This window comes from Condylura cristata, unplaced genomic scaffold (assembly GCF_000260355.1).
Source record: "Condylura cristata isolate star-nosed mole 26May11 unplaced genomic scaffold, ConCri1.0 scaffold00008, whole genome shotgun sequence".
NCBI lineage: Eukaryota > Metazoa > Chordata > Mammalia > Eulipotyphla > Talpidae > Condylura > Condylura cristata.
The window spans coordinates 42,331,144-42,355,096 of NW_004567109.1; the positions used below are offsets into that span (position 1 = coordinate 42,331,144).

At 32.8% G+C, this 23,953-nt stretch overlaps 1 protein-coding gene across 1 annotated transcript in view; it reads right to left on the reverse strand.

Annotated features, from left to right (window-relative positions):
• Nucleotides 1–23,953, reverse strand: part of NEGR1 (neuronal growth regulator 1) — a 738,246-nt gene that overhangs the window by 299,766 nt on the left and 414,527 nt on the right. The window contains exon 3 of the mRNA XM_004679123.2: nucleotides 22,866–22,991. Coding sequence (XP_004679180.1) covers nucleotides 22,866–22,991 — 126 coding nt within the window. The remainder of the gene's footprint in view (nucleotides 1–22,865; nucleotides 22,992–23,953) is intronic.

Sequence of the window (23,953 nt, forward strand, 5' to 3'; positions counted from 1 at the left end):
GGAACTTGATTTCTTATTTTTACAATATTATCTTCAATTCTGTTGCACTCAAATTCTACCCATCATTTTGGATGTTTACATTTAAGTTTTATTAATGAGGTGGATTACAATTTAACAACAACAACAAAAAAGTAGGGAAAATTAAAACTATTTCCTAACATTCAGTTCCTTTGAAATCCAATTACATGGGACACACTGAATTTGCCAATATCACATATATGCTTGTTTAAGTTATGATTTTGGAATTGCTTTCTTGGTTAAGCATCCAGTTAGGCAAATGTAACACTCCTCATGTGGATATAAAATGATTATATTCCAAAGAAGTTGGAAATATTGCCCAGTGGCAGCAAAGCTTTGGGAAAAAATAATTCTTTATAGACTCACAGGTCAGTGTTCTTCCCGTTTCTCTCACCTCAACGACAGATGTCTTTTATGGAGAGTCCTCTCAAATTTAAGTGCTCCAGTTTCTTAATATTTGTTTGCTAGTTTACAGTGTACTTCCCTATGGGTAAATTAGAAACTCATTCCTGATGAAAAATATAAAGTCCTGCATTAACTTGTTAAGGAAATACGCAAACACATACATTTTTACTCTTTTCTTTTAGTTAAAAGGTAGACTATTATTTTTCAGCTTGTTTTATAAACAAATAACAGTCTCCAGATAAAGGGAAAAATATGATGCTATATTGAGGTCTTATCAGTGACTTATAATAACTGTATCCTGAAAAAAAGAGATGAAAAGTTCAAAGTCCATGCCCTTTGCTTTTATATGTTTGTTTATTAGAATGGGTTCATTAGCTTTTACTTTACTAACCCCAATAAATGCCTTTTATGCTTTTATAAAATTTTGTTATCATTTTCAGAAAGAATATTAGGGACTATTTGGTTCTTACACGACGGCATAATTTAAAGCAAATGAAACGAAACAAATACAATTTCACTTTTCTATGAAAAACAGGCAGCTCTCTGAAGCTCTAATACATGGAGGAACTGAGTTCTATAAAGGAATATAATATGCTTCTAATGCTTCACACAGGAGGAGTAAAGAGACCATTTAGAGACTGATCAAAGAAAATTATCTGAAGAAAATAGAATCAAAAGATTGAACAAGGAGAATGGAGCCTAACTATAAAAAAATGGCCCACCATAAATATTAAAAGATTATATAGCCCTGTTGTTTTCTGACACCCTAGAGTTTGTTAACTTAAAACCAGTATAGCTTTGATCCCAAAGTAACAAAAGCTTATTTATAATAACAATATCTGGAATTAAATACTCAGATGCAATATGGAAGTAGATATTAAATTAGGAAAGACATCTCCCTTTTATCACTGGTAGGGACCTATCACAATTGTTCACTGAATGACCCTTTGGCTAATTTCATCTCAAACATACACTGAACACAATATTATCTTAATGTAAAGATACTCATAACTTATACAGGAATGTCACTTATTTTCACTTACATTATTAAATTTGTTTCTCTGTAAATAAGTAGATATGACAATAATAGCACATACCTTCTGTATTGTGACAAAATAAATGGTATAGCCTACCTAGAGCCCTTAGCACAGTTAGCAATTCACACTTTCTAGTTCTTACCCCTGACATCCTCTCTTAGGCTACCACCTATGGCTGCATATTTGTATTTGCTGCCACTTGACTAACTCAACATGCTGCAGCTATTCTTTCTCTTCTTGAGAAAAACTTTTTACTTCAACTGTAACTATTTTTCATAGATCTGGTCAAATAGTGCAACCTTGCTCTTAAAGTTTCTAAAGAGTAGCTCCTTTTCAAAATTTAGAAAGGACAGAGTTGTTTTAAACTTTTGCTCTTCATGCATCTCAAGGCTGTATATCTTTATTAGTCATACCACTATCAAGTAACATGCATGTACTAAACCACCCTATGCTTTCCAAATAGATGCTTACCATTAACTTTCATCAAGGGTTAATAGTTAACAGTGACTGAAATCTTGTTGACTATTTAGTGTCCCGTATTTATAGACACTATAATCACACGTAAAAGCGCCTCTGAAAGCTCACACATCAATCTCTTCTAAGGAAATATTTTGCTCCTGTCTTTGAAAAACATTTGACATAAGTTAGTATGTTAATCTCTTCTATGGTGTGCTAACAAATTCATTCTTCAGGTTTTTTACTGAACTATTTGATTTCCCAGAAGACATGTCTGTTAATAATTTTTGTCATTTTTATTTTGTAATTGGTTGATTGCATCCTCAAAATTTTCTTTCAATAGTTAGATCATGATTCTGTACATGAGGTATACACAGAAATGGAAATTTTATACCTTATTTGAGGTCCAGAGCTTACAACTACAGTCATAGAACTGAAAGTCTTTGGAGAAGAAAATACCTTAGAGAACTTCTTATATCTTTATTTTAGGCATAAGAAAATTGTGTTGTTAAGACACTAAGGGATTTCCATAACTTGGTTATTGTAATATGGGTGTCCATAAATTCCTTAAAATTAGTAGCCTCGTTGGCTACGAGGGCATTTAGAAGTGGGAATGCAGGAACATAGTAGATGTATATTTTATATCTGAGAAACTTCCATACCCCCTTTTCAGAGATTGGAGCAGCCTATATTCCCATCAACAGTATATGAAGGTTCATTTCTCTGCACAGCTATTCCATTTTTGTTTATGAGCTTTTGTATATGAACCATTATCAATAGTGTATGGTGGTATCTCATTGTGGTTTTGATTGCATTTCCCTGATAAGTGATGCTGAACATTTTTTCACATGCTTGTTGGCCATTTATATCTCATCTTTGATTAGTGTCTAGCTCTTCAGTTCAATTTTTGATTGTGTTATTTGATTTCTTATGTTATATAAGTTCACTTGTGAGCTTTAAAAAAATATGAAATACTGCCATTCATGACAACATGGATGGAACTGGAGTGAATTATACAAAACTAAATTTTCTGGGAGAAAGAAATACTGGGTGATACCACTCCTATGAGGAATATAAAGAAACAGAACAGACAAAAACTGAACAAAGCAAATCTTAGAAATCTGACTAGATATGAGGCTACGAGAAGGGCAAGGGGGGAGTGAGAAAGCAAAGAGAGATGTGGTCTATGGTGGGACATTATGGTAATTCAGTGGTGAATGTAGTGTTAGAATAGGCATCTGAAGAGATGTGAACCTAATGATATTACTCTACATCATATACAGTATCACAAACCAATGTTACCTCAATAAAAATAATTAATAAATAAGAAGTTAAGGTACCTGTCTAAGGTTTTGTACTTCAGTAGTAGACATTAAATTTACAAATTTACTTTTTCCTTTTTACTATCCAAGTTATATTGCTTTACAAAATTCTATTAAATGAGAATAGAGCAAAACTTGGTGTAGCTATCATTCTCTGTTGCATTGTTTTGCTTTCTTTCCAACCTGAATCCTCTAACAGAGTTATATGCAATGTGATTGAGAAATTCAATGATTTCAGGTTTTATCTCTTCTTCAATAAGAAATGAACTCTTGACTAAAGTAATGAACTCCCTAAGATTTGTTATTTTAATCTGCCATTTCAAATTTATTTACAGTTTACTTGTTTCACCTCTAAAGTGTAAGTGTACAGCTTATTACAGCTTAGATCATAGTATAATTTGAACATACAAGGAACATACAAGTATAATCTGAACAGTGAATGATCAACATTTAACAGAACAAATCTTTGTGAAGGGTGTAAGAGGCTCTGATAAGATGTCTCTGAAGATCAATATTATTAAATCACACATTTTCCTTCTGTTTGACTTTCCAAAACCCAGATAGGGGCCTTATTGATTTTACTTGACATTTTTCCCCCACTGTTTGTTTCTTGTGTTTTCTTTACCCATTGGATGTTGATCAAACAGCAGCTTTTATCTTACTAGGCAGGAGCTATTCAGCCTAGAGCTGTTCCTATGGCTGTCTCTCATTGAAAACCACAGTTCTCAGGGGTAAATGAAGTCCCTTTCCAAGAAAAAAAAAAAAAAATCCTACCTCCCTCAAAAGTAACCATATAAATAGGTTCAAAATAGCTTTCTTCGCATAGAGAGGTCCAGAGACACTTTTCTTTATAAATACAACAATACTAAGATATATTCCCTCTGAATTTTGTAATATAAATAATTCTTGACATGTATATCAGGGCAATTATGTAAAACTGTAAAATGATATGAAAATGTGAAATTTTAAACTCTACTAAATTGAAGGAAATTCAGTACTTATCTCATGCCCTGGTTCAATGAAAACCAGTGAAATTAATGACCACTAGATTTACCTAGAAGTACAACCATGAAATCAAATATTGGCCTTCTAAGGGCACAACACCAGCCCATATTCAAAATAACCCTGAGAAGGAAATGTACACTAAAAATAGGAGGTAGGATACTTTAATATCTCTAGCAGGGACATTAAACCTTTAAAATAAAAGCCTATACAATATATTCATACTGCAGATTAAAGGAACTCTTTTATTGCTACAACTGTTTTGCAGAGATGAGGAAGATGCCTAGACAATACATAAATAAATGACCATAATTGTGTTCTAATATTATAAAAAACAGGTAGGAGGAATTTGTCACAGATGTTACAGTTTGCTGATCACCGATCTATAAGAAAGACAGTTTTGGTTTTGCTAACTAGATAAGTAGAGAAACAGACAAAGGGACTCTAGTATGAGATTACCAACTATGCATTTTACATGGGACTGTATTTTATTCTAAATGTTCAGTTCACAATAACATGTCTTATTTTATGAAGTAATGGTGAGATCAAAGGGAAAAATTTTAATATGTTACATTATTACAAATTAAAAAACTTTGCTTGATTACACACACACATACGCTCATATAATATCCCTGATCAAAGATTATGTATTCTTTGTTACTATTCCAGTAATAGGAAGTTTATTACTTAATATGGCCTCAGTCTATTTTATAATAGCTCTCATTATTGGAAATTGTTCCAGAAAATCCTAGCCATTTTGACATGAATATTATTCTACAATAGTAGGCCATGAGCCAGAATTCAAATTCTATTATTAGCACCTCCATGTAGCTAGTAATTCACATCCTATGTCCTCCTTTTAGTGATAATTAATAGCTTGGGATTTTGGATCTGTTAAACTGAATGTGAATCCCAACTCTGAAACATACAAGTTGTAGTCTTTGGGAAATTTCCAGTTTTTTTTAGCACAAAAATGCAAATAACAGCATCCAAAATACAGAAACTTTTCAAAGGCTTAATTAAGATAATGAATATAATTTTTTAGCAGATAAAAAGTGCTCACAAAAGTATATTTTTGGTATTATATGTTGCCTACAGTAATAGAAGAAGAGGAGGTAAAATAATTATCCAAAGTCACCAGAAATATACTTACAACATTGTCATTCACTCAATAATATTTTTAGAGCCTACCATATGTCTAGCACAGTGAACCAGGGTAGAAGTAGATTCAGTTGTTCTTGATCTTAAACACTAGCAGAAATAAAAGACACCATTGTATATCCAGATCAATTTTCAAAAATGGGTCATGGTTGGGGTGTGCTGATAAATTTCTAGAGTCCGTTGCCCATGTCTTAATACTTTCAGAATGACAAAACACTGCCTTACTTACAACCATTCAGCTACACACTGATTTTTACAACTTCCACAATAAGAAATCACTAATACTATCTTCTGTCTGTAGCTTGCTAACAAGATTCTTCCTCTGATTTGTGTGTGTGTGTATATGCATATATATGTGTATTTTTATTCCTATATATACACATATACATGTGTGTATTTTTATTTCTGGTCTGAAGATGGGCTGCTACTTTATCTTTAGTAGATACATGTTACCTTTCTGGGGTAGATTTCAGATTGTGACTGGTGGAGAGCTATAATTAAAAGATAAATTTAAATAAAATTAGAAGGGAGAATATAAAAAATCTGATGTTGAAAGACAATCTGAGTTGCATATCTTAATCTGGGCATGTTTTATGTGTAGTCTAGACATCATGATTAAAGATGATTATGTCAGGGCCTTAACAAGCTTAACACATGTCCTTCTTCACTTTACTGGGGTTTAGAGAAATCATATTCTATTCAACCCCCTTACATCTAATTACCCTACCATCTGTAGGAAAAATCCTAGAGAGGATGAATTTGCATACTGAAGTCAAGTAAAGGTTGGGATTCAACTCTATTTCCAAAGTACCTAATTCAGAATTCTAATTCCACCTTAGCCCCTTTAGATTAGTATTAAACTATATACAAACTCACAAGATATTCAATACAAAATTAAGAATCTAATAAATTTATCAGGCACATTTTATTTAAAAGTTTGGATTATAGGCACAAATTATGTTTGACAGGGTATTGTTCTTATTCAGGGTGACCTAATAAACCTATTACTGCAAGTCAGATTCAACAGGTATGTACACAGTAGCATTTTTTGTTGTATCTCGTAACTACAACAAATAGCCCTCTTCATTCTTCCTTATTTAACTCTGTGGATCCAACATATGCTCTGTAACATTTTAGAATGGTGCTAGGAAGAGTTGGCAGGATGTGATAGCTGCAGATCTAGAGAACACCTGGGAAGAAAAAGCTGACTTTTTATAAGACTGCACCTCCAAAGAAAGGGAAATGATGGTGACTCTTCAGAGCAATAAACTTTTAGATGACAATTTCAGGCCAGTGCCAATCAGAGCAGCAGACACATGAAATGATGAACTGAGCACAGAGCACACAATTTGGGGCAAAATCATCCAATAGAACTAAGAGACTGAGCACAGTATCAGTGAGAGACTAAAAGCTTTCCTAAAAGAACTGGTACAGAGGAACTTTGTGTTCTTCATAACTCGGAATGTCCTAATGACACAGATGAAGGGAGTTTGTGAGCAGCACACAACATGTTCCAAGACTTTTTAGCAGCTTATTCATTTTGTATAGGTCAAAACAAACCATTAGTATATCATGGGTTTAAGAAGGGGATGTAACTTTTACAGTTGCTATTACTTTTGTACTGTTTTACAAATACTAGAGTTTAAATATCTTGCAATTACTACTGCTTATGATCTTTTTAACAAATATTTTTGTGGAACAGTTGTCCTATAGATTGAAGGAGATCATTTAGATGAACAAAATTAGGTGTGCATTGATAACTGGTGAAGTCAAATAATTTGTTTACTGTGTTTACATTATTCTCTTAAAAAGTGAAACTCTTTTTTGAATTAGCAAATATCCCATCTTTTCTCCTTGTCATCACAAAACTTCTTAAAAGAGAGAGCTTTCTCCACTTGTTTGCCACTCTTAACCTACATTTCCAAATTAACCTAACCAGCTTGGCTCTGAATCTGTGTCACTAAAACAACTTTTATCAAAAGTAAATATATCCTTCATATGGTCAAACCCAATGAACATTTTTCTGTCTGTATTTTGTTATCCCTAAAATATTTTGATGTACTCAAACTTTAAATATTAAAATAGTCTCTTTCTCTCCATGTTTTACTTCCCAGGTCTTAATCTGATACATTAACACTCTTTCTAAAAATCTTTTGCTCTCTTGTTTTCCAAATCTTTAGAGAGTGGTGGTCATCCTTCTGTATGATTAAGTTGCCTCCTTAGAACAGACTTATAGTTAAGATTGTATGTCCCATTTCCTATCTTGGCCCCTTGCCATGAATCTGTTATTCACAAATACTGTCATTTGAATGTCTAATCTGCCTTATAACTTGACATAACCAAATCAGAAATCATGACTTTCCTTCAAAATGTCTCTTCCTGATTTACTTCATCTCAGTTAACAACCTGATCATTCTACATGTTGATGAAACCAAAAAACTAAGATGTATTCCCATTTTCCACCTCTGAATCTTTTCATTTTGCCCACAAAATACTGGATTCACAAACCTGTCTTCATGTCCATGGCCATCCTTCTTATGGAAGTTTAAATAGTCTGCCTACTTCTGCTTCAGGCGCCCTGCAATTCATTTTCTGTCTAACATAAAAACATCTTCCAAATATTAAAATCAAATCATGTTACTTCTACACTAGAAAAATTCCCATGGTTTCTTTTTTGCATTTTTTTTGGAAAAAATTCTAATATTTTCTCAACTTGCTCTAGGCCCACTGACTTGATTTTTAGAATACACTAAATTCTTTTGTCCTTTTTGGTATCTGCAAATGTTATTGTCACCGCTTAGAATGTACAGCACACACAACTTCACACACCAGACTCTCTTCCTTCAACTTCAAGGATCAGTTTAAAAAATAACTCCCTAAACATGCCTATTGCTGTATCATAGTCTGTGATGTATAGTTATTTCCTTCTACACCTATGTTCTTCTAACAAGATTGTAAACTTATTAATGTCAGTCATAGTTTTAACTTACATCTATAGACACAATGCTTAGCAAATTGTCTGATACCTTTTTGAAAATATAAAATATTTATGATACAACTATTATGCAATAGATTTTTTCATTGCTTTAGCAAACTACTTTTATAAAGTATATAAGCCAGACTGAATACTTTAATCCTCCAATATATTTGTGCTATGATGAAATTGAGCTTCACTGCTTTTTAACACATGCGAGATAGCCAAGAAATATTTACACTACCGGTAGGAGTTATTGATCACTTCAGACAACTAAATCTAGTGGAAATAGTAAGAAGCCAGCAAAGAAGAGAAGTTGATTTTCCCATTTGCTGTGTGTCCATCACTGTTCTGTTAGCTACTGATAAAGAAGCTAAATAAAGCCTCTCTTATGTATGAAAAATTTTTAAGTAACAACTTTACCTAAAAGCTAAATAATCCTTTTAACTTATCACATCTTAGTAAGTCAGTCTGTATGTTAACTGTACACTTTAGATTTGTATATTAAATAACAATGCTTATAAGATTTCCTGAAAAAAAAAATCAATTAATCGCTCCCCAAATTTCATTAATCCTCTAATGAGTCAAACGAAAACCTGAGAAACCATTTTATTTTTACTGAAACTTGTTCAAAATTCGTAATTATTCCTTGTCATGTCACAAAAGGAAAAGTAGAATATACTACTATAAAATACCAGTGGTAATCAACTCCACTGAGAGTTCTCTCCTCTTCAGCTGAATCTTTTGTCCTGTAATTGAATTGAATTTTCTCCTCGCCCCATTCCTTCCAGACAGCTTCTCATTTGAGGGCTCTGAAGATGTATTACACTAATATATCGTCAGAATGACAATGCTATGATGATGCATGGGTATAATACATCTTCAGAGCTTCAACACTGTCCAGAAACAATACAACTGGTACTGGATTAAATTCAAAGCTAATGCAAAAGGAAACATTAAAAAAAAAAAATTGGCTGACGAGGAGGTGGGGGGGGGAAACACCTAAATGCAGTTATTTTAATAAACTCTATAAGCATGTGTAATTTGATTACAAGCTATCAAGACCTTAATATGGCTTATCGTTAACTTGGAAAATTAGTGCAAGACTATTTTCAATAAATTTGTGAAGTTACAATAAAACAATTTCAGTTTGACCAAAAACAAAACAAAACAAAAAAGTACACCATCAGTCATCAATCTAGTTTTTTTTTTTTTTTTGAAGGTTTATTTATTGGGCCCTTCCTCCCTTCCTGGTGGTGCAGCGGGTTAAAGCACAGCACTGAGAAGCTAACGCCACTTCAGCATGAGTTCGATCCTGGCCCTGGAGGTGACCCACATGGCATGACAGACCTCTCCTGACCCACCCACTGCTCCCCTCAGCAGTGTACTTCGTCCATCTGCCTGTTCTCCCCACTCTGTCTCTGGTGAGTCCTCTCACTGCCCCTGCACCTCTGGCTTGTACTCCAGCTCTGTATGTATAAATAAATAAATCTTAAAAATATATATTTATTAATACAGAACTGGCAAAGGTAAAGGGGAAGCAAAAGGATTCACCAGAGACAGAGTGGGAAGCAGAACAGGCAGATAACTGAAGTATAATGCTGAGGGGTGCAGTGGGTGGGTCAGGATAGGTCTGCCACACCATGTAAGATCTCATCCCAGGCAGGGGTGAAACTTGCCCTGAAGCATCTGCGGGCAGCTTGCAATGCTGCATCCTAACTGGTTGTGCCAATAGGGAGGGCCCAATCTGGTTTTTAAGTCACAATCTCTCAAAGTTTACATACAAAATTTACATACACAGGTGTTGCATTTTGCCTCATTGTCAGCTGGCATTATCACTCTATCAACATTTCATAAGACATTTTTGTTATGCATTACACTATGAGATGTTCCATAAGTTTTGGTTCTCTTCCTTTAGGCCAAAATTCCCTTTGTAACATTTTCATATAAAGCTAAAATACTTTGTTATCATAGAAAATATGCATTCTAATATTTGGAAATATTAATAGGCTTAAAGTGGTTTGTATAGTAAAACAGGGTAAGAATTTACAGATGATACTACTGCCATTACTACTAATAATAGACAGAAAACAAGATACCTTTTTTTTTTTATGATCCCCTGGTCAAAGTAGCCTTTATATCCTTTACCTTGGCCTTTTTTAGGTTAAATAATCACACAGAAGTCACAGACAGATTTGTTCCTTTATTGTCAGGTCAGCCCCTTAGGAATTCAATGTTGTGTGAAAGGCTTTTCTTTTGTTCTTTGTTTTTATAGATTGTTTTTTCTACAGCAGAGAATGAAACTGAAGGAAACAAATATATTGCTCTTCCAGTACACTGTGTTTCAGTATTTTTACTGGTTACCCACCATTTATTAGAATAGGAAAAAATAATTACAACTTTCGTTTCGAAAAGTCCTTCTGGTGTTGTTCCATAAACAACACCTCTTCTAATTTCTGTGTAGAAAAAAAAAAATTAACATCTTACTAGCTTAAAACTGTCATCATTATAGTTACCTACTTTTTGTCAACTAAGAACACACTGTTTATCACCATTCTATAAAGTTGAGCTGTAGAAAATATTAATTAATAACTAAAAATTTGGAGCTTTTAATTTTGGCTCATTCCTTTAAACTCTCTAACTATAATATCCCACTTATATAATAGCCCTGTTTTATTTTTTATTTCTGATAATCTCCATTTTTAAAATAAACACAGAGAGTAAAGAAATTTACACAGATTCACACAAGCAAGGAGCTGCAGATTAGGGATTTGAAACCAATTAGTACAAAATTAAATATAGCAAGCATTAATCATATACTTTTAAGTACTATGCTATATTGCCTTGTCTAATAGACATTTGATAATTATAAAACTACTACTAGCTTTTCCTGCAATACATGTGGATGATTTATTCACAATGGGTGGGTATAAATAAAAACAATCACTAGTAGTAATTAAAAATATTAATCAGATAACACAAGTTTGTTAATCATGCAAAGAGCTTACTTATAGTATTCTAGATTATTGTCTTCAATAGATATTTATTGAACATATACTACATAGCTATATTTAAGGATGATATGTGATAACACTCAAAAAGTAAATATAAGAAAAAATGTTTGTATGTAGTTTTCCATACAGTTGATCTCTAACCCAGGGTTATTTAAATCATTTTAATTTTCCACTAATGATGATGTGGTATATCAAGTTCTATTAATATTTCACATGAAGATATTCAACATGTCAAAATAATGTATGTTAAATTAACATGTTTGAATAGTGCCTGGAACATACTAAGTACTCAATAAATGGTATTAAATAAAAGCACTAGCGGAGGCCCTCCCTGGTGGCAGAGTGGGTTAAAGCACAGCACTAAGAAGCTTAAACCACTTCTGCATGACCATCCCTGTCTGCCCTGGAGGTGATCAACATGGTGAGGCAGACCTTTCCTGACCCGCCTGCTGCTCCCCTCAGCAGTATACTTCATCGATCTGCCTATTCTGCTCCCCACTCTGTCTCTGTGGGTTCTCTCACCCTCCACATCTCTGGCCTATACCCCAGTTCAGTATGAATAAATAAATAAATCTTAAAAAAAAAAAAAAGCACTCACTGAGCTCATTTCATATGTTCATCATACCTGTACTTGTTCTTTCTGGATCCTTAAGGAATATACTTCAAAATTATGTATAGAATTATTCAACTCAGCATGAATTAGCATTAAATTAGAACCAGAGTAAAAGGTGTATTTTCTAACATGAAAATCTTTAAACAAGTTCTTAATATGTTTAGACATAGTTTATATAATACTTTTTCCTAATACATGTTATATAACACTGAAATCATTTGGGGAAAAAGGATGTAAGATAAACCTAATATCCTAAAATATAAAAAGCTTACTGCCAACCATTATCTCCAAATTCACTACACTGAGGCTAACACAGTCCAACATTTTTTTTTTCCTAATATAATCTGAGAAAATAATTCTGAGAGAAAACTTTTTTTTAATGAAATGTTTTTGTAATGCGTGGCATGTTCTTATTTTCTTTTTTATTTTAATAAGGATTTTCCTCTGAGAATATTTTTTTTTGATTCATCATATCATCAACCCTATTGTTTAGTATTATGTGTGGCTTAAAATACTGAAAATTGTATTGGCTTAAAATACTGAAAATTGTATTGCTTTCTATATTCAAAAAGTAGGAATTAACAGTTCTAGATAGAGTAGAAGAGACTTAGAAACAGAAAAACGAAAGTTAAATTTATAAAGGAAAAATCTCACAACAAAGAGTCAATTTTAACTGCATATATAAATTATTGGTGTGCAATCTTATAGTAGAAATTTAACTTGCCATCATTAAATAGATTCATTCATTAGATAATTACCCATTATGTGAAACCATTATGGAAATTCACAAAAGCTTCACAGTGTGCAGCACTACAATGGGACTAGAACCATAACTTGTAATCTGAAGATCTGATATTGTTGAAATGCCATCACCATAAATTGCTGGTTTTTATGAATTTTTCTCCCTAACATGAAAGAGCAAAGTGCAGTATTAGGATTGCAAATCTGAAAAAATGAATTGGTAAGGAATGACTGTCCTGACAAGTGTACCCAGCTTCACAAGACACACACACACAGTCTCTTCTTATCATCTTGGTGTAGGACCAATGCTCAAACATTTCAAAGACTTTCTTCACAAAAAGGGTATTAAAATAGAAATATGAGCATTAAAACTACTTGTGATACTAGAACCATTTTCAGAATTAAACAACAGATTTCAGCAGTGTGTATGAATTTTAGATAATTTCATCTTTTACATCTAATAACTGGTAACTAACATTTTCTTGTCTTAACATTGTATTTATTTCTCTCTAAATATTGTGGCAACTTTAATACCTCAAAGCTCTATGCCTTGTAGCTAGGAAATAAAATTAAAAACCCAAATTAAAAACCCAAACAACCATATAAGATAGCTATTATCAGGGTGAACAAATATTTCCTAAACACCAGGTAATACATTGATTAGCTTCTGTGGACCATGGTTTCTACTGCAATTACTTAACTCCAACATGATTGGACAAAAGTAACCAAAGAAAAGATTTAAACTTCTAAGTAAGTAAGACTGTTTAAACAATGACAAAAGCAGTTCTTCACAAAATAGAGTAGGTGAGAAATTGTCTAACAATACTTTGTTTCCTTTGCTATCCTGAAATTTCTCTCATTTAACAAACTGAATGTTTTTAAAAATCCCTTAATTTAGAACTACCTGTTATATTATTAATAGAAAATTTATGTTAAATTATAGCTGTGGAAAACTTATGGAATGTAACTTTTATTTTTCCAAAGTTCTATACTTTAATCTACATGATTTCCAATTATTTTCTTCCGGCCATTTTAATACTACTTCAATGTTAAATAATAGCTGACATGTTTTATTAAACTCAGTATTTTTTCCCAAAAATATATTTTTTTAACTCAATATTCCATTTTAAAACTCCACAATCTATCATGCAAACTACCCTACAGGAAATGAAAACACTAATTCAAAAAGATATCTGTATACCATTTTCATAGGAATATTCAATATTCTGTAGTAAAGAAATGGAAACAAGATTTCATCTGTTGATGAATGGATAAAGTAATGTGGGATACAATGAAATACAATTATTCTAATTATTCCATATTCACTTAATACTATTCATTCCATACATCTCATTATGGAATGCAATGGAATATTATTTAGCTATAAAGAATCAATAAATCTGTCACTTGCAACATTATAGATAAAACCTGAGTACATTATGACAGATAAAATGATGTCAGGCAGGAAAAGACACTGATCTTATATACCCAATCTTAAAAAAAGCAAAAGTCATAGAAAAAGATCAGATTACTAGAAGTGAGAGTGATGAACAATTAGATGAAGGTTGTCAAAAGTTACGAAGACACAAATTTTCAGATATGACAAAAAGGTACTAAGTATTCTAGAGTTGCAAAGTACAACATAATGATTATAGTTAACAATTCTATATAATATACATATAACTCGCTAAGACAGTAATTCCTGAGAGCTTTATCCATAAGTAAAAAAATATAAATTTTTTCTTTTTATTACATCTGTAAGAGATGATCAATGCTGTTTATTTACTTATCATGGTAATCATTTCTTATACAGTGATGTTTGTCAACTATACCTCAACAAAAATGGGAGAGAGAAAAGATAACCTTAGGAATGACGACAGAATCAAGACATCTCTGATGTCTTCAATGACAAATTATTCAAGATAACTTGTCTCTGATGGTCCTAAGATAAAAAAAAAAAAATCTAAAGGTAGTTTGTACAATTGTAAAGATAATAATGGAAAAAATAAATGTAAGGAAAAAATGATGGTTAAAAACAAAAATATACTTTCCTTCTCTTGAGTTTTGGAATGTGTAATTGAGAAACCAATTAATACTGTTTGATACAGTTATCATATATGCAAACAAAATATTTAAGATGAAAGTGGGTGAACTGTAGTAAGGTTTCTATATTTTACTAGAACTAGTAAATGTGGATATCCTTAGACTATAGTAAGCATATATGATATAATACATAAATTGTTTAAAGAAGTCTATAAAACAAAGTGGAATTATAAAAATAATCTGTCAGTATCCCACAGAAAGAAGGATAAAGAGAAACAAAACCAATAGCAACAACAAGGAAAAAAGAAAGACTAAGATATCAAACATAATCCCTAACAAATCAAAAACCTAATTAAAGGTAAAGGTAAATACCATAGTGGTAATACCTGATAGGGATAGCCTAATACCACCTCAATTAACAAGAAAATATAATCAACATTAAAAGTAAGTAAATAAATATACCAATCCAAATTCAGGGATTGTCAATGAGCATAAAAAACAAAAATAAAATATCAGGACTCAATTATATATTATTTAGTAAAACTCACTCAACATAACATGTGAATTGAAATTAAAAGATGTAAAATGAAACAGGATTTTTTGACAAAAGTTTTTTTTTATAGCTAGAACTAAAAAAAAATCAAATATTCTATAATACTTTTTATGGTTAGATAAATATATGGTACATGTGTATCTTAAGATACTGACTGTCAATAAAAAGGGCACACAGTATTGACATGTACTACAACTTTTATAAACCTCAAAAAAATGATAAGGGAAGAGATCACACATTATATGACTAGTTTCATAAAATTCTATAAATGACAAAACTATAGAATTAGGAAACAGGTTAGTATTCATCAGAGATTAGGGATGGTGACCTGAAAAGGGAGATAAAGTAGATCACAGGGAATAGTTCTCTGTCTTAATGGCTCATTTCCACTCATATGGAAAATAAAAAAAAAAGATAATTATATCCGTATTGTGCTAAAGTCCATTTCCTCATTAGAATAACATACCATAATTACATATGATTGAAACCAATGAGAGAAACTGGGTGGAGGGAACATGGAAGCTTCTGTGTTAAATTTATAGCTTCCAGTGTATTTATTCTTATTTTAAAATAAAGTTTTAAAAAGTCTTATCAGTTCACTTGGGGAAATATATTTAAATAACTGAGTACCATTTCATCCGCAAAATGAAGATGATGATAAACACCTCACAGTTCAGTTTTGAGGCTTAAAGGATGCATGTCCATGTACATCTTTCTTCCAAGTGAGAACCATAATGGGTAAACGTTAACTGAACGACGCTGACTAAAATTGTTTCATTGCAAGCTACTCTTTATGATAATGGGGTATAGCCATTTTGAAGCTATAAATAAAATAGATGGCTAACTCGTATTCAGAAACAGGTGCATGTGTTCATGATAAGGATGGTGAAGAAACACTAGAAAGGACATGTCTGTATTATCTCTTTATTAATTTACTGTCTATTTCTAAGTCATATGGAAAGTATCTATGTCTGATTTTTTAATAAGCCAAGAGGCACAACAGTGAAAAACCACTGTTTCTGGACATAAGGTGTCAGTTCTATGAAAACACTGACAAATTAAGCCAATTATTAGAATTCAGAGAATTATTCTACAGATCGATGGTACAACTGTGTATTATGCAACTGTGAAGAAGCAGCACCTGTTTTTTTTTTTCTTGGGATGCCTAGGAACAATCTCATAAAGAGTTACAGCATGCATGGATTAAGTGAATTATCAGATGGAAAGAAAATAAAGGATATTCCTAATAGAAGAAAGGACTTGTATAAAAGTATACAAACCAATTTTTACCTTGATTTTACTCGATGTATAACTTTGCCTCAATACCTAAGTTCTTAACTTCTCATTTGCATTTAATTCTCCATTCTGTCACAAAATTGTCACAATGATTGTCAAACACTGGAACCCAAGTTAAATATCTCTTAATATACTTGACCTTATTCACCACTCAGTAACTCAGGAAAACTTTTCCTCTTTTGATTTCTTCAAATCATGGCTTTCTGGTTCAAGTTCCACATTTTTGAACCACTTGTTTGTAGTCTGCTTTAAGATAATTCAATAATTGTTGCTTAAACAAGGTGATCAGTGTCAAGGGATTGATTTCATAAAGAGACTTGAGATTATTTAAATGTGGACAAAATGGGGAAAATAGAGGGGAAGAAAGCAAAGATGCAGAGAAAAAGATGAGAAAGATATTTTATAACAACTTGGCAAATAGGAAGGAATAAGTCCAGGGCATAAAAAAGAAAGGACTTTAACTATCCTTGGGTTTAGGTAACAGTCCTAATGCCTATGGAAAATTAGGGTATGGTATTCTGTCAAAAGGAATTAGACATGTGGAAATCAAATTGAAAAGTGTTTGAGATATGCAACCTAGTGTTCATGCTCATATTTTAGCTTCTGAGTCAAAAGGATATCTTTGCCAGGTAATAAGCACCAGAGGTATAGATAGAGAACACCTCTGGAGATTCTAGATTTCAAAGAATAGGAATGAACTACAAACAGAGGTTAAGACAAATAGCAATAATAAGTAGCAATTTGACAAATGCTTCCCTAGCTGCTATCTACAACCTATTATTTTAAAATTTCCTATTTTTTTTCTGACTAGATCTAGACTCATTAAGACAAAATCAGATGCCCTGTGTAAACATGTCAATATTCTCTAATAATTTGAGGTGATCTTTGGCTTTGTGACACCGGTATTTGTGAAAACTATGTGAGTTGTATACAAGAGGTATGCACTGACTTCTCAATTTCACAAAGAGGGTTGGAAAATCTATCCAGTGAAAAATTCAGACATTTTAGAAGCATTAATGGAATATTTACGCTAAGGCATAGATTTAATGAATTTAGTATTCTATATATTCCATTTAATCTTTATAACAATTCTGCAATTTGGATACAATTATCATTACCATTTTATGTTTTTTTTTTTTTTAAGATTTATTTATTTATTTGTACAGAACTGGGGTACAGGCCAGAGATGCGGAGGGTGAGAGAATTCACCAGAGACAGAGCGGGGAGCAGAACAGGCAGATCGACGAAGTACACTGCTAAGGGGAGCAGCGGGCGGGTCAGGAGAGGTCTGCCACGCCATGTGGTCGCCTCCGGGGCAGGCGGGAATCGAACTCATGAGGAAGTGGCTTTAGATTCTCAGTGCTGTGCTTTAACCCGCTGCGCCATCAGGGAGGGCCCCATTTTATGTTTTAAGCTTAAAGTTTAAAGACATTAATTTTATCAAACAGTTTAAAGTTGGTAACAGGAATAACTGGATATCAAATCCAATTCTAACTTATAATCAAAGTTTATGATATTAATCACTGTGCTATACCAGCACAATTGATTACTGAGAAATTACTGGTAGGAATGAAAAAGGAAACATGCCCCTTATATTAGGATTTTCTTAAAGATTAATTTATTTATGCTTGCAGAACTGGGGTACAGGCCACAGGTGCAGGGGCAGTGAGAGGATTCACCAGAGATAGAATGGGGAGCAGAACAGACAGACTGACAAAGTACACTGCAGATTGACAAAGTACACTGCAGATGGTTGCAGTGGGTGGGTCAGAGGAGGTCTGCCATGCCATGTGTGTCAGCTCCTTGGCTGGGGATCAAACTCTTGCTGCAGTGGCTTCAAAGAACTTCACAATGCAGTACTTTAACCCACTGCACCATCAGGGAGAACCCCAATTAGAAATTTTTTAAAAGCCATGAAAATTTTCCAAATAAATAAGGATATTAGTCAAAATAGTAAGACCTCTTGTAAGTAAAGATGTATGAGCTTCTCTAACTATCTAGTGATAATTCCTCTATGTGTCTTTCTTGACATAATTTATACCACTAATTCTGTAAGAATTTTTGGAATCCCACATAGTTCCAAATCCTGTTTCACTCTTGTTAGATAAAACTAAGCAAAATAAAGTCTAGTCCTAGCATTGAAGTTATTTTATTTATTTACAATTCCTTATTTTTTTTAAATTTCGTTTTATTTATTTATTTATTTTTTTACATCCAGTCATTTAAAGTAGAGTGAAATGATTGATTTCAAAGCTGGGGCAAACAAGGATGGCCTGAGACTAATTTTCATGCCCCAAAGATGAAAAGTGTTAAATAAAAATGATGAGGCATACCATAGGGACACAGTATCATTGACTGGTAACAGTAATGCATATAAACAAATTGTAAAAGTTTGGAGTCCATGCCATAATGAATTGCTAAATAAACAAAAAATAAAAACACAAGAGATACTTGTTTGTAGTAGAATGCCAACTGTTAACTGGGAAAAGTAGAAGGGTTGCTGAAGTTAAAGAAAAATTTTTGTAAATATCATAGTAAATCTGGTCCATGAGAGAATCACCATAAATACTAAATCTATGGCAATATTTGCTAAGTTGCAGATATTTTTATGTTATGTAGAATCTCTCCCTGCTGCTTATTGGAAGCATGCTGAAAAAACAAAAAAAAAATGAAGCTATCTGGTATAAAAATCAGACAACACCTTGACTGTATAATCAGAATTAACAACACAAATCAGGGACAGATGGATATCCTGTGCCTCTGGATATCATCCCCTGTGAAGGCAAAAACTTCACTTATTTAGCTCCAGATGGGCAAAAACTGGAAGCTAATTATGAGAAAATGAGTCATACCCAAAATGAGAAATATGTTACTGAAAAGGGGACAGTTGTGTTGTTGAAAAATGTCAATATGCTGAAATAACAAAGAAGAAGAAATTAAGCCCTATATTCAAGAGGATTAAAGTGATGTGGCAACTAAACATAACACTTTGATTTGATATTGGAGGGGAAAGAATTTTATAAAAGACTATTTATCAGTTGAAAATATTGGAACATGGATAGTAATGAGTTACAAGTATAATACTAATGTTACATATGACATATGTGAAAGCTGAAAACCATCGCACTTATGGGAGAGAATGTCCTTATTTCTCAGAAATGCATTTCTGGAGAAAGGTATATGCAAATGGTATATGCAATGTCTTGTAAAGCCATTAATGAGAAATTAATGGATAAATCTGAAGATTCAGGATGTTAATTGTATTATTCCTGCAATAATTTTTTTTTTCTAACAAAACAGAAGTTACTGGTATAAATGAAGTGCAAGGGCAATTTTAGTTGGTTCAGTGTCTGGTTTGGTATGTCTAATGTGGTTGGACCCACAGTCCAATTTTCTGTAGATTCAGGAGAAATTCTAATTATAATTCTGTGATTAGACATTTTGATTGATTCTTAAAACTAGAATAGGCCATCAGTGAGACAGCATGAATTACTTAAGGTACAGATACGATTTCGTAAAGAAATGACGCATGTATAAAAATTATGCAGGGGCCCTCCCTATTGGTACAACCAGTTAAAATGCAACACTATGAAGCTAGCAACAGAAGCTTCAGCATGAGTTCCACCCCTGGTCCGGGAGGTAACCTACATGACACAGTGCAGCAACTTTTCCTGTCTCTCCTGCTGTTCCCCTCAGCAGTGTACTTTGTCAGTCGGCCTGTTCTGCTCCCCACTCTATTTCTGGTGAGTACGCGCACTGTCCATACCCCAGTTCTGAAAGCATAAATAAACATTTAAAAAAATAAAAATTACCCATTGCTTCAAATATTGGCAGGGAATAGAACTATATTTGTTTTTAATACTAAACATTGCTCACATAGTGACCACTATTTTGAGATGTTTTCTTTTCTGATAAAGCAAGGGTATACACAAAATATTGGTATTTTGAAGTAAAATATAAAGAGATCATAAATTTTTACATGTCTGCTTTCAAATGTAAAAACCTAACTTAAAAAACCTAAAAGAATTATCAGAGATGTTTCTTAAAGCAGAAAATCCACATAGCTATGTACTTGAATATAAACAATTAACAAGCTATATTTTGAGATTATTGGAAGCATTTATAAAATATTAGTCATGTCTAGCTATTAATTGTATAATAGTTAATATTTATGCTAATTTTACTCATTTGCTCTGTATGACACCATTAGAAAAAAACAAATCTAAGCACAGTTTAATTTATAAACCTAATCTGTCTCATTTCAACTTCATGATGTTATCCATTATCATTATTGTAACAACTTTACTAACCAAAATTCAGGATATTTAATTAAACTAAATGCATCCAACCATTAAAAAAAAGATTATGCATAAGAAGAATTGCAAAGCAGGAGGTGTAAATCTAAAATATTAATCTTAAATTATGTGATGATGGAGATTATGTGCTTCATTCTTATAAAAATTATATTATCATATCAGATTTAAATCCCTGGAAAGATGATTAAAAATCAGTCAGACATTTGCATATCACCTTATATATTTTTAAATGAATATTTATGCCTATTATCTTTTTTGAGTCTCACAATAGAGATTATCATTTGATTTTTGGAAAGCAAGAAACTAGCTGATGGCAACTGAGTTTGAGAGATTTGCAGTTTTGGTTAAACTCAGATGTCCTTATTCTATACACTCCTAATTGAATAAGGAAGTTGTGATTGAAGCTCATGCATTTTACTGTTACTGTCTCACAACCACAATGAGTTCTGCCACTAGTTCAGTGTTCTTTTACCAGTTTAATGAATCTATACTTGCTCTAGAGAGTGAAGTGTTTGCAAGTCAAGAACAGATTCATGCTTTCAAAGTATTACAGAGCCCATAATGCATATTATATAAGTTTATAATGCTATTACATTGATTTCTCTTACATTAAGTGTAATATTAAGCATATGACGTAAGTCTCATTAGACCTAGTGCTTACATGAGGAAACTAAAAGACACTTAAAGGTAAGTGATATTAAAGAAAGCATTAGCAGATCAAATAAATGCTCTGACTGTACTCTTTCTACACCTACATATAATGTGACTTTCTATTTCTTAAAAAGTAATTTTATCGGGACCTCTCTGATGGCACAGCAGGTTAAAGCACAGCACTAAGAAGCTAAAGCCACTTCAGCATGAGTTCCATCCCTGCCCCAGAGGTGATCCACATGGGACAGACCTCTCCTGACCCGCCCACTGCTCCCCTCAGCAGTGTATCCTCAGTCGGCCTGTTCTGCTCCCTACTCTGTCTCTGGTGAATCCTCTCACTGCCCCTGCATCTCTGGCCTGTACCCACGTTTTGTATGCACAAAAAAAGTAATTTCATCACACCAGCCTTACTGGAGCTATAGCCATCAGAATATGAAACAAATAAAAAGAAAATCATTTATCTTAAATATGCCGGGGAGTCCTATTCATTAAAAACCACTCTTACTTTCATGGCATACTCAAAGCTATATAGTTCAGACATTTAAAGTTTATGTACTTTATTTTATTAGTGTTGTGGCTATGAAAACCTTTATTTTGCTGATAATTATCCCCAGGTTCCTGAGGTTGACTTAATCTTTGTAGGAGATGTGGATGGTAGCAGATACACACACACACACACACACACACACACAAACATAAAACAAAAAACCATAAACATGTTATATCTCTTAATTTCACCTAACTATACCATCTTGCAGAAGTTACTTAAACTCTTGGGGTTTTAGATCCCTCATCAGTTAAAATTTAATTCTAACTGCCAAATCCTTGATTCTGATTTGCAGTTTGAAATTAGACCCAGCAACCTCATAATTTGTATAATTTCATTCTCCCCTGATTACCTGAGCAGCTCATGCTGGCCTATTAACATGTGAATGCCAATTGAATAAAAGCCTTACACAGTTAAATAAAGATATCTCTCTTGTGATATTTCCATTGGAGTCTTTGTCTACTGATTTGTGATTATCCAAAATACTGAAATGAAAATAACCTTAACCAGGAATCAGGAGACATAGCTTCTATTCTGGGCTCTCACAGAAAATGCTCATTTAATTTTGTGAATAACAATGGTTTGGGGTATAAAATAAACATGAAATACATGCCCCCCTTTATGAAAAAAGTCTAAAAAATAAACTAATTTCTAAACAATTAGGATACAGAATGATGTTACACATAACAAACAATGCTAGTAAATTCCTGCTTTACCTGACGGGGAGATGTGCCGCCAAGAAATGGAAGGCTCTGGTTTTCCGGTGGCCAAACAGGTAAGGGTGACATTGGTGCCTTCATTGATGGTCATATCACTTGAGATGTCATATATCTTCGGAGGAACTGAAATGTCAGAGCATGCAGTAATCAGAAAATAAATATATATAAATTTGTGTTGAAATGCATATGATTAACTCCCTATCATATAATAAGCATGATGGTGAAATATACTTATGATCTATGGTTATCACCTATCCCATAATTTAGATACTTAGGACTCTCCTTCAGATTTTGTTTGTTGGTTGATTCTGTGTCTCTCATTTTTAGATATTAAATATCTCAGGATTAGTGGAATATTTAATAAAAGTTTCAATATTACTTAAATGACTATGCTATTGTACATTCTTTGCATTAATTTAACCAGATGAGTAAATCTGTTTCGTCCATGGATCTTCACTACAATGAGAAATCTGCTATTGAAAGGTCAAATAAAAATAGAAATCTGTAAGAAACTGAAAAGAGCAGTATGATCATGCCTACATGTTGACTTAAAAGCTAAGTAAGATAAAACATGTACAGGTTTGGAAGAGAAGACTAGTGGGCATAAAGGCATAAGGGTTTCAAATGTCTATCTCCCAAATATTAAAAGTAGAGTTAGACTTAACACTTATGGTCTAAGTAATACACATTTCAAGGGATGTGAAATATATGTTCAATATGAGTTTTCTTGTCAGTTATGGAAAACATGGACTGAAATCTCCGCATTAAGGATTTCTTAAAATCTTTGTTATGCAACTTTGCACAATCAATTTCAAACAGTAAAGGAACAATTATTTTGTGTTTTCCCCACTGATTAATTAGATTATGTAAACATTTATTACTGGAATACTTGTGAAACTAGTGATCTGGAGTAAGCTTTGAGAATGTCGGGTAGGAAAATCCCTAAATTAAGTTTTAGGTTAAAATACCCATATTCTCTCAAAAGCCAAATGGCATTCTTAAATCCTCAAACAGCAAGGATATGAATGTTGGGTCTTCTACTTGCTAGCTGTGTTATCTAGGGCAAGTTTCTTTTTTTTTTTTTT